Here is a 14,068-nt window from a genome sequence, read left to right as displayed (position 1 = left end):
ATCCAGAAAAACGCATGTCAAAAATGTTATAAATTGATTTGCATTTTAATGAGGGAAATAAGTATTTGACCCCCTCTCAATCAGAAAGATTTCTGGCTCCCAAGTGTCTTTCATACAGGTAACGAGCTGAGATTAGGAGCACACTCTTAAAGGGAGTGCTCCTAATCTCAGCTTGTTACCTGTATAAAAGACACCTGTCCACAGAAGCAATCAATCAGATTCCAAACTCTCCACCATGGCCAAGACCAAAGTGCTCTCCAAGGATGTCAGGGACAAGATTGTAGACCTACACAAGGCTGGAATGGGCTAAAATACCATCGCCAAGCAGCTTGGTGAGAAGGTGACAACAGTTGGTGCGATTATTCGCAAATGGAAGAAACACAAAATAACTGTCAATCTCCCTCGGCCTGGAGCTCCATGCAAGATCTCACCTCGTGGAGTTGCAATGATCATGAGAACGGTGAGGACTCAGCCCAGAACTACACAGGCGGATCTTGTCAATGATCTCAAGGCAGCTGGGACCATAGTCACCAAGAAAACAATTGGTAACACACTACGCCGTGAAAGACTGAAATCCTGCAGCGCCCGCAAGGTCCCCCTGCTCAAGAAAGCACATATACATGCCCGTCTGAAGTTTGCCAATGAACATCTGAATGATTCAGAGGAGAACTGGGTGAAAGTGTTGTGGTCAGATGAGACCAAAATGGAGCTCTTTGGCATCAACTCAACTCGCCGTTTTTGGAGGAGGAGGAATGCTGCCTATGACCCCAAGAACACCATCCCCACCGTCAAACATGGAGGTGGAAACATTATGCTTTGGGGGTGTTTTTCTGCTAAGGGGACAGGACAACTTCACCGCATCAAAGGGACGATGGAGGGGCCATGTACCGTCAAATCTTGGGTGAGAACCTCCTTCCCTCAGCCAGGGCATTGAAAATGGGTCATGGATGGGTATTCCAGCATGACAATGACCCAAAACACACGGCCAAGGCAACAAAGGAGTGGCTCAAGAAGAAGCACATTAAGGTCCTGGAGTGGCCTAGCCAGTCTCCAGACCTTAATCCCATAGAAAATCTGTGGAGGGAGCTGAAGGTTCGAGTTGCCAAACATCAGCCTCGAAACCTTAATGACTTGGAGAAGATCTGCAAAGAGAAGTGGGACAAAATCCCTCCTGAGATGTGTGCAAACCTGGTGGCCAACTACAAGAAACGTCTGACCTCTGTGATTGCCAACAAGGGTTTTGCCACCAAGTACTAAGTCATGTTTTGCAGAGGGGTCAAATACTTATTTCCCTCATTAAAATGCAAATAAATTTATAACATTTTTGACATGCGTTTTTTTGTATTTTTTTGTTGTTATTCTGTCTCTCACTGTTCAAATAAACCTACCATTAAAATTATAGACTGATCATGTCTTTGTCAGTGGGCAAACATACAAAATCAGCAGGGGATCAAATACTTTTTTCCCTCACTGTACCAGGCGGTGATGCAACTGGTCAAGATGCTCTTGATGGTGCAGCTGTAGCTAGTAACGTGGCCAATTATTTCCCTCCCAGGATTTTATTGATGTCCCGCAACAGTGCACTGATGTCCCACAACGGTGTGGGAAATAGCTAGTGTAGCCAATATCAGGGGGTGACAATAACAGCAAGCACATACAACGCATACAAGCAACAGTACACTCATCATCAGCACGATGAGCCAAGTAAAGCCCACCCGGCCAAACCCTCCCTTAACCCAGATGACGCTGGGCCAATTGTACGCCGCCCTATGGGACTCCCAATCACGGCAGGTTGTGATACAGCCCGGGATCGAACCAGGGTCTGTAGCCTTAGACCGCTGCGCCACTCGGGAGCCCCTATTGCGGTAGTTTAATGTTAAACTCGGCCATAGCTGTATACCATATAGTCACAACTGACTAGAGTTACCGTATACTCACAGAGTAGGGAGAGCAGGACTAGAGTTACCATATACTCACAGAGTAGGGAGAGCAGGACTAGCGTTACTGTATACTCACAGAGTAGGGAGAGCAGGACTAGAGTTACCGTATACTCACAGAGTAGGGAGACCAGGACTAGAGTTACTGTATACTCACAGAGTAGGGAGAGCAGGACTAGAGTTACCGTATAATCACAGAGTAGAGAGAGCAGGACTAGCGTTACCGTATGCTCACAGAATAGGGAGAGCAGGACTAGAGTTACAGTATTCTCACAGAATAGGGAGAGCAGGACTACAGTTACCGTATACTCACAGAATAGGGAGAGCAGGACTAGAGTTACTTTATTCTCACAGAATAGGGAGAGCAGGACTACAGTTACCGTATTCTCACAGAATAGGGAGAGCAGGACTACAGTTACCGTATACTCACAGAATAGGGAGAGCAGGACTACAGTTACCGTATTCTCACAGAATAGGGAGAGCAGGACTACAGTTACCGTATACTCACAGAATAGGGAGAGCAGGACTAGAGCCAGCATCATCATCAGGTTGGAGCGTACAGAGCCAGCACTGCTGCAGTCCATTCTGTTCTTCTTACAGGTGCACACCTGGACCTTGATCTCGGTGCTGTTGGAGAGTGGAGGCAGGCCAGAGTCTGTCACCACCAGGGGTAACTGGTAGTTGGCCCTCTTCATACTCTGTAGCAGCATGATCTGGGCATGTGTGTCTGAATAGAGACCAGGCAATGAGGTTAACTGACAAGATAATTATGTTTATATACTTACATGCTGGAGCACGTGCCACACTGTACAATCATGACAGTTAATTGAACAGACAAATTAATAGAGATGCATAAACAGCACACATGCACGCACCAGGGATGGGGTCAATTCGAATAATTGAAAAAATGGTATCTCAGTAAACTGAAAAGTAGAAGCTATACCATTCAAACAAACAAACAAACCAGACTAACAGAAGTAAACACACACAGGTTATGGCCAGGATCATCCTAGCTAGAATGCTATATATCAATTTCTCGTCAACCTGTCTCTTTGTGCTCCCCAGCAGAGTTGATTGAAGAGCATTTCCCCCTGTCACTCACAGGCAATGCTTTTGCACAGGCTTTAGCCTCTGTCAGTCAGTCCTTCAATCAGAGGAGAAGCAGGTCCGGCAGACATGATGCAACTCCTGAATCAATGTCTGTGTTCCATGCCTGCCCCTCCTCTCCTCCACAGCCCTGCTATCCCACTGAGGCCACCCATAGAGACTGACATTACTGAGACATATAGTACAGAACAGTAGGCCTACTGTCTAATTCCTGTCCCCAGAGACACACACACACACACACACACACACACACACACACACACACACACACACACACACACACACACACACACATACACAGAAATAACCAAAGAAGCACACACAACACATAACATCACTGTCAGTTGAGGCATTAATGGATGGATGGCAGACACCCCCAGTATGTTTCTAATGACAAGCCTTCTCACATGATATGGGAGAGGAGACAGTATGACATAGCCCTATAATTCCCCACTTTACCCATCACAAAACATTGGCTGGTACTGCAAAAATGTACAGTGAGTGCCTGTATCAGTCTAGGGGGTGTACTGTAGGTTACAGTCTGAACTCACTGTTGACCCTGGAGACCTTCCACGTCTTCTCCAGCCCTGGCTGCTTCCCCAACTCGATCTTAAAGGGCCCAGCGTTGGGGTGGATGTCCCTGTCCCTTCCCCCCACGACCACCACACTGTCCTTGGCATCTTCACACACCCGTACCACAGATGGGTGCACATAGGGAGCGTTGTCATTGTAGTCCTCCAGGTGGATGACCAGAGTGCCAGTACCAGAGGCTGGGGGACTACCTGTGAGGAGGACACAATACACACCTTTTAGAAAAACATCAACAACACAGCTCTCTCTGTTACAAACACAAGGCACTGTTCTGAATACTGTAGCTATAAACATTTCTCTGATGGTTAGGGACATTTCCATTTCAGATTTACCAAGTCTATCCCCCTGCAACTATTTCCAAGTATCAGTGTCTTTCCACTTGAATCAAGGGTTGATTCAGGTGGCTCCAAGGTCTCTAGATACTAGCTATGTGATAAACTTCTCTCTTTCCTTTGACTCTGAGCTTCAATCAACTTAATAGAGAACTGTACAAAACAAGCTGTGTGTCATTTCCAGATCAAAGGAACATGAATCACTTGGATCATGGTTGAGAGAGACGTGGCTTGGCAGAGCAGGTCTCTGTGTTGTGTAGATGAGATTACTCTTTATTGAATGATGCAGAGAGACGGCACGACTGTGTGCTGTATGAGTCAGGCATGGCTGTGTGCTGTATGAGTCAGGCATGGCTGTGCGGTATGAGTCAGGCATGGCTGTGCGGTATGAGTCAGGCATGGCTGTGTGCTGTATGAGTCAGGCATGGCTGTGCGGTATGAGTCAGGCATGGATGTGTGCTGTATGAGTCAGGCATGGCTGTGCGGTATGAGTCAGGCATGGCTGTGTGCTGTATGAGTCAGGCATGGCTGTGCGGTATGAGTCAGGCATGGCTGTGTGGTATGAGTCAGGCATGGCTGTGTGCTGTATGAGTCAGGCATGGCTGTGCGGTATGAGTCAGGCATGGCTGTGTGGTATGAGTCAGGCATGGCTGTGTGCTGTATGAGTCAGGCATGGCTGTGTGGTATGAGTCAGGCATGGCTGTGTGCTGTATGAGTCAGGCATTGCTGTGCGGTATGAGTCAGGCATGGCTGTGCGGTATGAGTCAGGCATGGCTGTGCGGTATGAGTCAGGCATGGCTGTGCGGTATGAGTCAGGCATGGCTGTGCGGTATGAGTCAGGCATGGCTGTGCTGTATGAGTCAGGCATGGCTGTGCGGTATGAGTCAGGCATGGCTGTGTGGTATGAGTTTGTCTGTCTCCCAAAATGGCACCTTATTCTCATATAGTGCATCACTTTTGTAGTAGTGCTCTATATAGGGAATAGGGTGTCATTTGGGACGCAGCCTTTCTGTTGCTTAGAGATTAGAGGGGATTGAAAAGCAGCTTCATTCAAAATAGCCCTGGAGGTCACTGGCAATTACCCACACATGACAAAATCAGCAATTAGAGAATCATCTCACCACTATGCGCTTTCCAGGAACCTGGAAGAGTTTGAGTGGAGGGAAGGTGAATGTGTCAAGATGCATGTGTCATAAATGTCAAACTGTTCAAACGAGAGCCGGTTTAATTTCCATGGCTGTGTTATTAGTGAGGTGGTGCTTTGAGTGGGGGCATTTTCCTCTAGTGAAAGATTAAAACGGAGAGCGACAAATCCTTATGACTCTCGGTAAACCTAAAAACAAAATCAACCTATAAAGTTCATTTTGCTATAAAGATACCAGCAGATCTAGGCCTATCACCTCAGACTGGAGATACATTTCTCAGACACACAAACCCATACACAACATCAACATGAATGGTATCAAAACACTTCCAGACAAAACCTTGTTATGCGATTGAGAATGGATATATTTGCTCTCAGCATTTCTGTGAACGAATCAGTGAAATGGCTCTGGCTGCACATCAACAACTAATTAAACAACAATCCCATATTCAAGGACAATATCATGTTAACACCAGAAAACAATCTTTACCATCTGTCACAACACAAACAAGAGCAGCACGGGTGGAGAACTGAAGTACCGGTACACAGATCAAAGCCAACAGAGCAGTGTTGTGTTAACAATACTTCTGACTGCCAGAGGTGTCCCAGCAACACAGTTGCTATAGCTCACACTGGGACAAAGAAAATGCTGCTGGATCTGGAGATACACTGCTGATGAGACACAATCAGGCACAACAGCTGCTCTATCTGAACCAAACAAACACGAGTATACAGATGGAACAAATGTGGAAATGAATTATGATTTGTGCTCTAAAGGCGAAAGCGCTTTGGTAATTTGTTGAACTATTTCTCACTGTTAATGTGTTTATAGCAGATGATAGACTATGGTATAATTGTTAGATCAGGAGAAATAGATCACTTTCAAGGATGATTACTTTCAAAGGTTACTTTTAAGCATTTGGGTGTGGTTCATCTAACAGAGTTCAGTTTAGGGCCTTGAAGAGTTAAGTTTCAGTAACAGAAACAGCATGTTGCTGTAGCGGCCTCTTGAGTTTGATTTAAAGGGTGCGATTAGAATTTTTAGTTTTGATGAAGATGGAGATTGTTGGGGACAAGGGCCTGTGATTATCTGTATTTATTTCAACACATCAACACTATAGAGACTTAGTTTTCCTCTCCCCATGTGTCCCAGCAAAAACAGATGTCTCAGGAAACATGCAAATTCTGCACATTTATAGTGAGACAAGCAGACGCTGTGCTTGGCTAGAGTTTAATGAAGCCGTTTGTCTTCTGTTGGCATCTAAAATGCATATTCCCTCATATAATCACTCTCTCTCCCTCCTTCCCTCCTCGTCATCATCATTATCATCACATCCACATCATCAACATGTCTCAGCACAAACTGAGCTCATCTTTTGTCCTCTACTTCACTCTGCTATGTCATATAGATTAAGTTAAACTCATATGTGTGTTGAGAGGCATTAAATCATTATCAATTGTACGGTATGTTTGCATTCAAGCTTATCTTGCATTCATTAATAGGCGATTTGGTCACACTTCAGCATTACATTAAATTAATTAATGCTACAACAGAGTAACATTATAACCTCCTTTCCCTCCATATAGGCTATACACAATATTGTTGGCAGTAAAAGTTGACTGAGAGTTTAAAATCATCTCTGTAACCATTGACATTGGGTGTTTACTCTCTACTGACTGATCAATATCTTTTTTATTTTCACCAAACAACGACTCAGACAGATCAATCTTCATTATGCCACACCATTATACAGAGATTGTACATCAAACCAGTGAGTTACTGCCAAAAGTTTATATGCAGTGCTTGCCTAAGGATACTGCTAATCCTTCATAGCAATTTGTATAATTTCCCTGTGTAATTTACCATTAAATATTATACTGTGCAATATAGGGCCAAGTGGTTATCCCTAAGTGTTTTTCCTAGCAATGTAATACAATTATTTTATTTCCAGAAATTAATATTGACCAGTGATACTCCACAAGTCTGAGTGCTGATAAATAGCACTTTGTTACAATGCAATAACCAGAAAGGTTCCTTTTGAGACAGGCAAAAAGAGAATGAAAGAGAGAAAGAGAGAAGTGGGGGGGGGTTGAGCAAGGAGAGAGAGCAGTCATCATGAATAATCTGCTGTAGGATGTGAGTGAACCCAGTCAGTTCAGTTATCTGGTCTACTGTCAGTGCCCTGTCTGTATGCCCCTGGCCTTGCAGCTCTGCTATTCTCCTGTAGCAGCCCAGAGATGAGAGGTTGACGGGGAGCTGGTGAGATGGGGATTGATTGACTTGTGGAGCTGGAATGGGAAGCTAATCCTCTGCTGCAGGCTGTGAGGAGAGATGCACCCTTCTTCTTTCTCTTCCCCAGACCTTGTCTGGAGGGACAGGGCTGTGTTGAGACCTGCTGCAGTTTGAAATAGAGTGAGTGGAGCTTCTCCTTGGCACACAGCGTGATGGGCATACGATCTATAATCTAGTTCTGCTGCACATTTCATCTGGGGAACAGGCTTTGTAGAGCAGTACATGCTTTAGATTGGTAAGAAAAACAACATCACATTGGCTAAAATGAAATGGAATATTCCAGTGCTCAGTCAAAGGATCTTTATTTCTTGTGTGAGAGGGTTACTGTTGTGGGCTACTAAGAGCAAAATATGCTTTTTTTTTAGAGAGAAAAGGCTGTCTTCTTAATAACCTCTCCAAACACATAGGCCTGTCTGTGGAGAAAAGGGCCCTACCTACATTCCACTAAGAGCTGAATTTCTGTGGACATTAAGACATCGCAGCAGTCTTCCCTGGCTGCCTGGCTGCTGCTTCTTTTCATTAGAACACCCATTAACTGTAGAAATTATTTAAAATACCAGCAACAGGGGGGAGGATGCCCTTGGCTGGAAATACTTATTATTGTGATTATTATTGGGATTATTTTCTCAGCTACTAAAGCAGCTGATGGAGAAAACGGAAATAAAAAAATCACAAGGGGGATGAGAAATAGCGTTGCCAGAAAATGTCACAATACATCACACTCTCCCATGCAGCCAAGGAAACTAATTCACAGATGCAATGCAAAGGGGAAATAGAGAGTATTATAAAAGAGAGAAGGGCAGAGGCGGGAAGGAGAGGGAGAAGACAGAGGTGGCAGAGGAAGGAAAGCATGAGCACAGGCATGAAGGAGGATGTCAAGAGCAAGAGAGGCAGATTTGAGGATGGAGAGATACAGTGCATTCGGAAACTATTCAGACCCCTTGACTTGTTTCACATTTTGTTACGTTACAGCCTTATTCTAAAATTGATTAAATAAAAAATTTTCCTCATCAATCGACACACAATACCCCATAATGACAAAGCAAAAACAGGTTTTTAGAAACTTTTGCAAATGTATAACAAATAAAAAACCGACATACCTTATTTACACAAGTATTCAGACCCTTTGCAAGCTACGAGACTCGAAATTGAGCTTAGGTGCATCCTGTTTCCATTGATCATTCTTGAGATGTTTCTACAACTTGATTGGAGTGCACCTGTGGTAAATTCAACTAATTGGATATGATTTGGAAAGGCACACACCTATCTATATAAGGTCTCACAGTTGACAGTGCATGTCAGAGCAAAAACCAAGCCATGAGGTCGAAGGAATTGTCCATAGAGCTCCGAGACAGGATTGTGTCGAGGAACAGATCTAGGGAAGGGTACCAAAACATGTATGCAGCATTGAAGGTCCCCAAGAACACAGTGGCCTCCATCATTCTTAAATGGAAGAAGTTCGGAACCACCAAGACTCTTCCTAGAGTTGGCTGCACGGCCAAACTGAGTAATCGGGGGAGAAGGGCCTTGGTGAGGGAGGTGACCAATAACCTGATGGTCACTCTGACAGAGCTACAGAGTTCCTTTGTGGAGATGGGAGAACCTTCCAGAAGGACAACCATCTATGCAGCACTCCACCATTCAGGCATTTATGGTAGAGTGGCCAGACAGAAGCCACTCCTCAGTAAAAGGCACATGACAGCCCGCTTGGAGTTTGCCAAAAGGCACCTAAAGACTCTCAGACCATGAGAAACAAGATTCTCTGGTCTGATGAAACCAAGATTGAACTCTTTGGCCTGAATGCCAAGCATCACGTCTTGAGGAAACCTGGTACCATCACTACGGTGAAGCATGGTGGTGGCAGCATCATGCTGTAGGGATGTTTTTCAGCGGCAGGGACTGGGAGACTAGACAGGATTGAGGGAAAGGTGAACGGAGCAAAGAACAGAGAGATCCTTGATGAAAACCTGCTCCAGAGCGCCCAGGACCTCAGACTGAGGTGAAGGTTCACCTTCCAACAGGACAACAACCCTAAGCACACAATGCAGGAGCCAAGAAAATGCAGGAGTGGCTTTGGGACAAGTCTCTGAATGTCCTTGAGTGGCCCAGCCAGAGCCCGGACTTGAACCCGATCGAACATCTCTGGAGAGACCTGAAAATAGATGTGCAGCGATGCTCCCCATCCAACCCGACAGAGCTTGAGAGGATCTGCAGAGAAGAATGGGAGAAACCCAAGAAGACTCTAGGCTGTAATTGCTTCCAAAGGTGCTTCAACAAAGTACTGAGTAAAGGGTCTGAATACTTATGTAAAAGTAATATAGTTTTTTTTAAATACATTTGCAAACATTAAAAAAAAACAGTTTTTGCTTTGTCATTATGGTGTATTGTGTGTAAATTGATGAAGAAAACAAAACAATTTAATCCATTTTAGAATAAGGTTGTAATGTAACAGAATGTGGAAAAAGTCAAGGGGTCTGAATACTTTCCAAATGCACTGTACACCCTGAGAGAGAGAGAGGTGTGAGTGGAGAACGTCAGGTGGATACGCAAAGCAGGTAAAAGCAGAATGAAGACACAGAATGAGCGAGAAGGGGTTGAGAGGCAATTAAACAATCTATTTTGAGAATGATAACACATGCAAAAAGGGTCCTTATACAGCATTATAGCCCCTCTTCACACAGCCAGAAGGTAGAGAATGAGCTGTATAGTCTCCCCAGAGAAGGCCCTTCACTCACTAAATCACTCACACACATCCCTCTCTCTCTTTCTCTCTCTCTCTCTAGTGGATGATGTGAAAGACTATAGCTTCATGCTAATCTGATTGGCTGATCATTGCTGTAAATAAGCCCAGCCACAGCCAATTTAGCAATGGGTGGGTGTTATTAAGAAGGATGACTTCAGGGAGACAACTGAGGAGGACAGGTGCACTGCTAGTTTGACAAATTAGTTTCAAAATAGACTTCTGGTTGTCATTTCATTCTATCAAGCTACTGGAAAGGCTACTGACAAGACTAGAAACAGCAAGTGAGGTATGAAAGCATGCTATTCACTCGACTTTAAGCAAGCTCAACCATCATGGTGTTATTATAACATGGTACAATACTGTAAATACAATTTAAGTAATGGATACCTAATTTGTGACTGGTTACAGGATCACAGGCGTTTGGCGCTAGTTCCTACTTCACAGGAGGGCCGTTCGAATAAATTATTATTATTATAATAATTGTTTACAGAAATGCCTTTTTGAATATGTGAACTTTAATGTGCCTTAATTACAAACTCGTATGTGATCTTTAAATATGAATAAATAATTACAATTACGAGCCTAGTTTAGCCAAGGAGAAAGCACAGAGGTCATCCATGCCTATTTACTCTGTTCCATCTGACGGCGCAATCCACTGTCTCATCAGCTCAGCCTGGCTGTCACGACTTCCTCCGAAGCTGCCTCCTCTGCTTGTTCGGGCAGGCTTCGGCGTTCGTCGTCACCGGCCTTCTAGCCACTGCCGCTCCTCTTCTCATCATTCCATTTGTTTTGTCTTGTTTTTTACACACACCTGGTTCATACCCCCTCATCAGTCCCTGCATAAGTATTCCCTCTGCTCTGCCCCCCATGTCTTTGTGTGTGATTGTTTCCATGTGGAGGTGTCGATAGCTCGGTACAGCATTATGTACTTTATCGCCGGGATATTCACCCGTGTGTTTTCCCCAGTGCGCCGTTAAGACGCACTGTAGTTGTTTTATGCATTGCTGCAAACCGCTGAATTGGCCAAACAAACCATTATTCTGTGATTTACACCTCCTGCGTCTGACTCTGTCCAAATCACCAGCTACAGAATCACACACCCAACAGCATGGAGTCAGCAGGAGCGGGGAATATGCTTGGAGTCGTTGAGCGGGTCCGGGAGCATTCCAACATGTTAGCCAGTTTGGGCAAAGCGATGGATCGGGTGCTCCAGGCCGTCCAGCGCCTGGAGAGGAGAGGACCCGACCCTGCGGAACCAGCTGAGCGACCGGATCCAGCCACCCCCACACCAGAACCCAGAGGTATTCACCTGTCTCGACCGAGGAAATACGACGGGAAAGCGGCCCGCTGCCAGGGTTTCCTCCTGCAGCTGGCCTCTATTTCACCACCATCAGCCCTGCTCCATCGGATCGGGAGTAGGTGTCTGCCCTCGTCTCCTGCCTCTCGGGGAAAGCCCTGGAGTGGGCCAACGCGGTCTGGTGTGAAGGAGGAGACGCGTTCGACAACTACGGAGAGTTCGCTCGCCTCTTCCGAGCAGCCGTCGATCATCCCCCCGAAGGAAGAGAGGCGGGCGAGCGTCTGGTCCATCTGAGGCAGGGGACGAGGACCGCGCAATATTTTGCCCTGGAGTTGAGAATTCTAGCGGCTGGGTCCGGGTGGAACGAGCGGGCCCTCATCGACCACTTCCGATGCAGCCTGCATGAGGACGTCTGAAGGGAGCTAGCCTGCAGGGATACCACGTTGACCTTCAACCAACTGGTGGACATGGCCATCCGGTTGGACAACCTGCTGGCTTCGAGAGGATGTCCTGGAAGGGGCCTGCCCGTTTCACCCCCCTTCAACCCAGATCACGTTCCGATGGAGCTGGGTGGTGCAGCATTCCGGGAGAACGGAGGACGACAGATCCAGTGTCACTCTTGTGGCAAGAGAGGACATTCTGCTGTTCTTCTGGTTCTGGAGGCGGCAGGCAGGGCACTCTCGCGTCACCCCAGGTAATGCAAACCTACACTCGTTCAGAGCCCTCTGCTGCGCATTTCACCATCCACGTCAACTTCCCTGATTACTCGGTAGTTCCCCAGTGTAAGGCGCAGTTGGGAACTTTATGGACAGGTCTTTAGTTCTTAGTCTACGTATTACATTGGTTCCCCTGTCCATTCCATTGCCCATCAAAGCACTTGACAGTCGACCATTAGGGTCAGGTTTTGTTAGGGAGGTTACAGCACCAGTCACAATGATTACCCAGGAGACCCATAGTGAGCAAATCACCTTTCACATTATTGAGTCCCCTGATTTCCCTGTTGTTTTGGGCCTTCCCTGGTTAGCACTACACAACCCTACCTTTTCATGGCCGCAGAGGGTTCTCACGGGGTGGTCGCAAGAGTGTCAGGGTAGGTGTCAAGCTGTTTCCGTTGGTGCGACCACGGTGGAAAGTCCAGAAACTACCTCCACCGTGCACATTCCCCCCGAATACCTCGATTTGGCGCACGCGTTTTTTTCAAAACGCAGGCGACCAAATTACCACCCCATCAGGCGGGGGATTGCGCAATAAACCTCTGGATAGACACTGTGCCTCCCAGGAGTCATGTATATCCCCTGTCACAGGCTGAAACGGAGGCTATGGAGACATACGTCTCCGAGTTCCTGCGTCAGGGGTTCATACGTCCCTCCACTTCACCCGCCTGGGCAGGTGGAACGGGTGAAACAGGATGTGGGTAGGTTCCTGCGGTCCTACTACCAGGACCGGCCATGGGCCGAATATGCCCAGAACTCTCTCCGCCACTCCTCCACTAACCTGTCACCATTTCAATGTGTTTTAGGGTATCAGCCTGTCCTGGCACTGTGGCATCAGAGCCAGACCGAAGCTCCTGCGGTGGACGACTGATTTCGGCACGCGGAGGAGACGTGGAACACCACCCACGTCCACCTCCAGCGAGCTGTGCGTCGCCAGAAAGCCAACGCTGACCACCACCGCAGTGAGGCCCCGGTCTTTGTACCGGGTGATCGGGTCTGGCTCTCGACCCGGAACCTGCCCCTCCGCCTGCCCTGCCAGAAGCTGAGCCTGTGGTTTGTGGGGCCATAGAAAGTCCTGAGGAGAGTTAACGAGGTTACGTATAGGTTGCTGCTCCCTCCTGATTACTGTATTAACCCCTCGTTTCAAGTATCTCTCCTCAGGCCGGTGGTGGCTGGTCTCTCCGCCCCCTCTGGACATCAAGGGGGCCCCGGCGTACTCTGTCCGTTCCATCCTGGATTCGAGGCGTCAGGTGTGGGGCCTAGTGGAGTGGGAGGGGTACAGTCCTGAGGAGCGGTGCTGGGTCCAGGTGAAGGATGTCCTCGATCCCTCCCTGTTGCGGGATTTCCACCATCGCCATCCGGATCGCCCCCTGCTCCACGTCCTCTTGACCGTCCCAGAGGCCGGTGTCGGTGTGCTGCTGGAGCTGCACATCAAGGGGGGGTACTGGCACGACTTCCTCTGAAGCTGCCTCCTCTCCTTGTTCGGGCAGGCTTCGGCGTTCGTCATCACCGGCCTTCTAGCCACTGCCGCTCCTCTTCTCATCATTCCATTTGTTTTGTCTTGTTTTTTACACACACCTGGTTCATATCCCCTCATCAGTCCCTGTATAAGTATTTCCTCTGCCCCCCATGTATTTTGTGTGTGATTTTTTTCATGTGGAGGTGTCGATAGCTCGGTGGAGCATTATGTACTTTATCGCCGGGATATTCACCCGTGTGTTTTGTTTTCCCCAGTGCGCCGTTAAGACGCACTGTAGTTGTTTTACGCATTGCTGCGAACCACTGTATTGGCCGAATAAACCATTATTCTGTGATTTACACCTCCTGCGCCTGACTCCGTCCAAATCACCCGCTACACAGGCAATGAATAAACTTGATCTCCACTATAAAAAGCATCTAGACATTATCTCA

At 47.0% G+C, this 14,068-nt stretch overlaps 1 protein-coding gene across 3 annotated transcripts in view; it reads right to left on the bottom strand.

The window, feature by feature from the left end:
- The window catches only part of LOC121531835 (cadherin-13), a 576,485-nt gene that overhangs the window by 15,046 nt on the left and 547,371 nt on the right, over positions 1-14,068 (bottom strand). For all 3 annotated transcript variants that reach the window (XM_045227157.1, XM_045227158.1, XM_041837322.2), the window contains 2 exons: positions 3,596-3,826; positions 2,446-2,664 (listed from right to left, as the gene is read on the bottom strand). In XM_045227157.1, coding sequence (XP_045083092.1) covers positions 2,446-2,664; positions 3,596-3,826 — 450 coding nt within the window. The remainder of the gene's footprint in view (positions 1-2,445; positions 2,665-3,595; positions 3,827-14,068) is intronic.

This window comes from Coregonus clupeaformis, chromosome 19, assembly GCF_020615455.1.
Source record: "Coregonus clupeaformis isolate EN_2021a chromosome 19, ASM2061545v1, whole genome shotgun sequence".
Classification (NCBI taxonomy): domain Eukaryota; kingdom Metazoa; phylum Chordata; class Actinopteri; order Salmoniformes; family Salmonidae; genus Coregonus; species Coregonus clupeaformis.
Note: the sequence above shows the minus strand (reverse complement) of the source record. Positions and strands in the feature narration are given on the sequence as shown.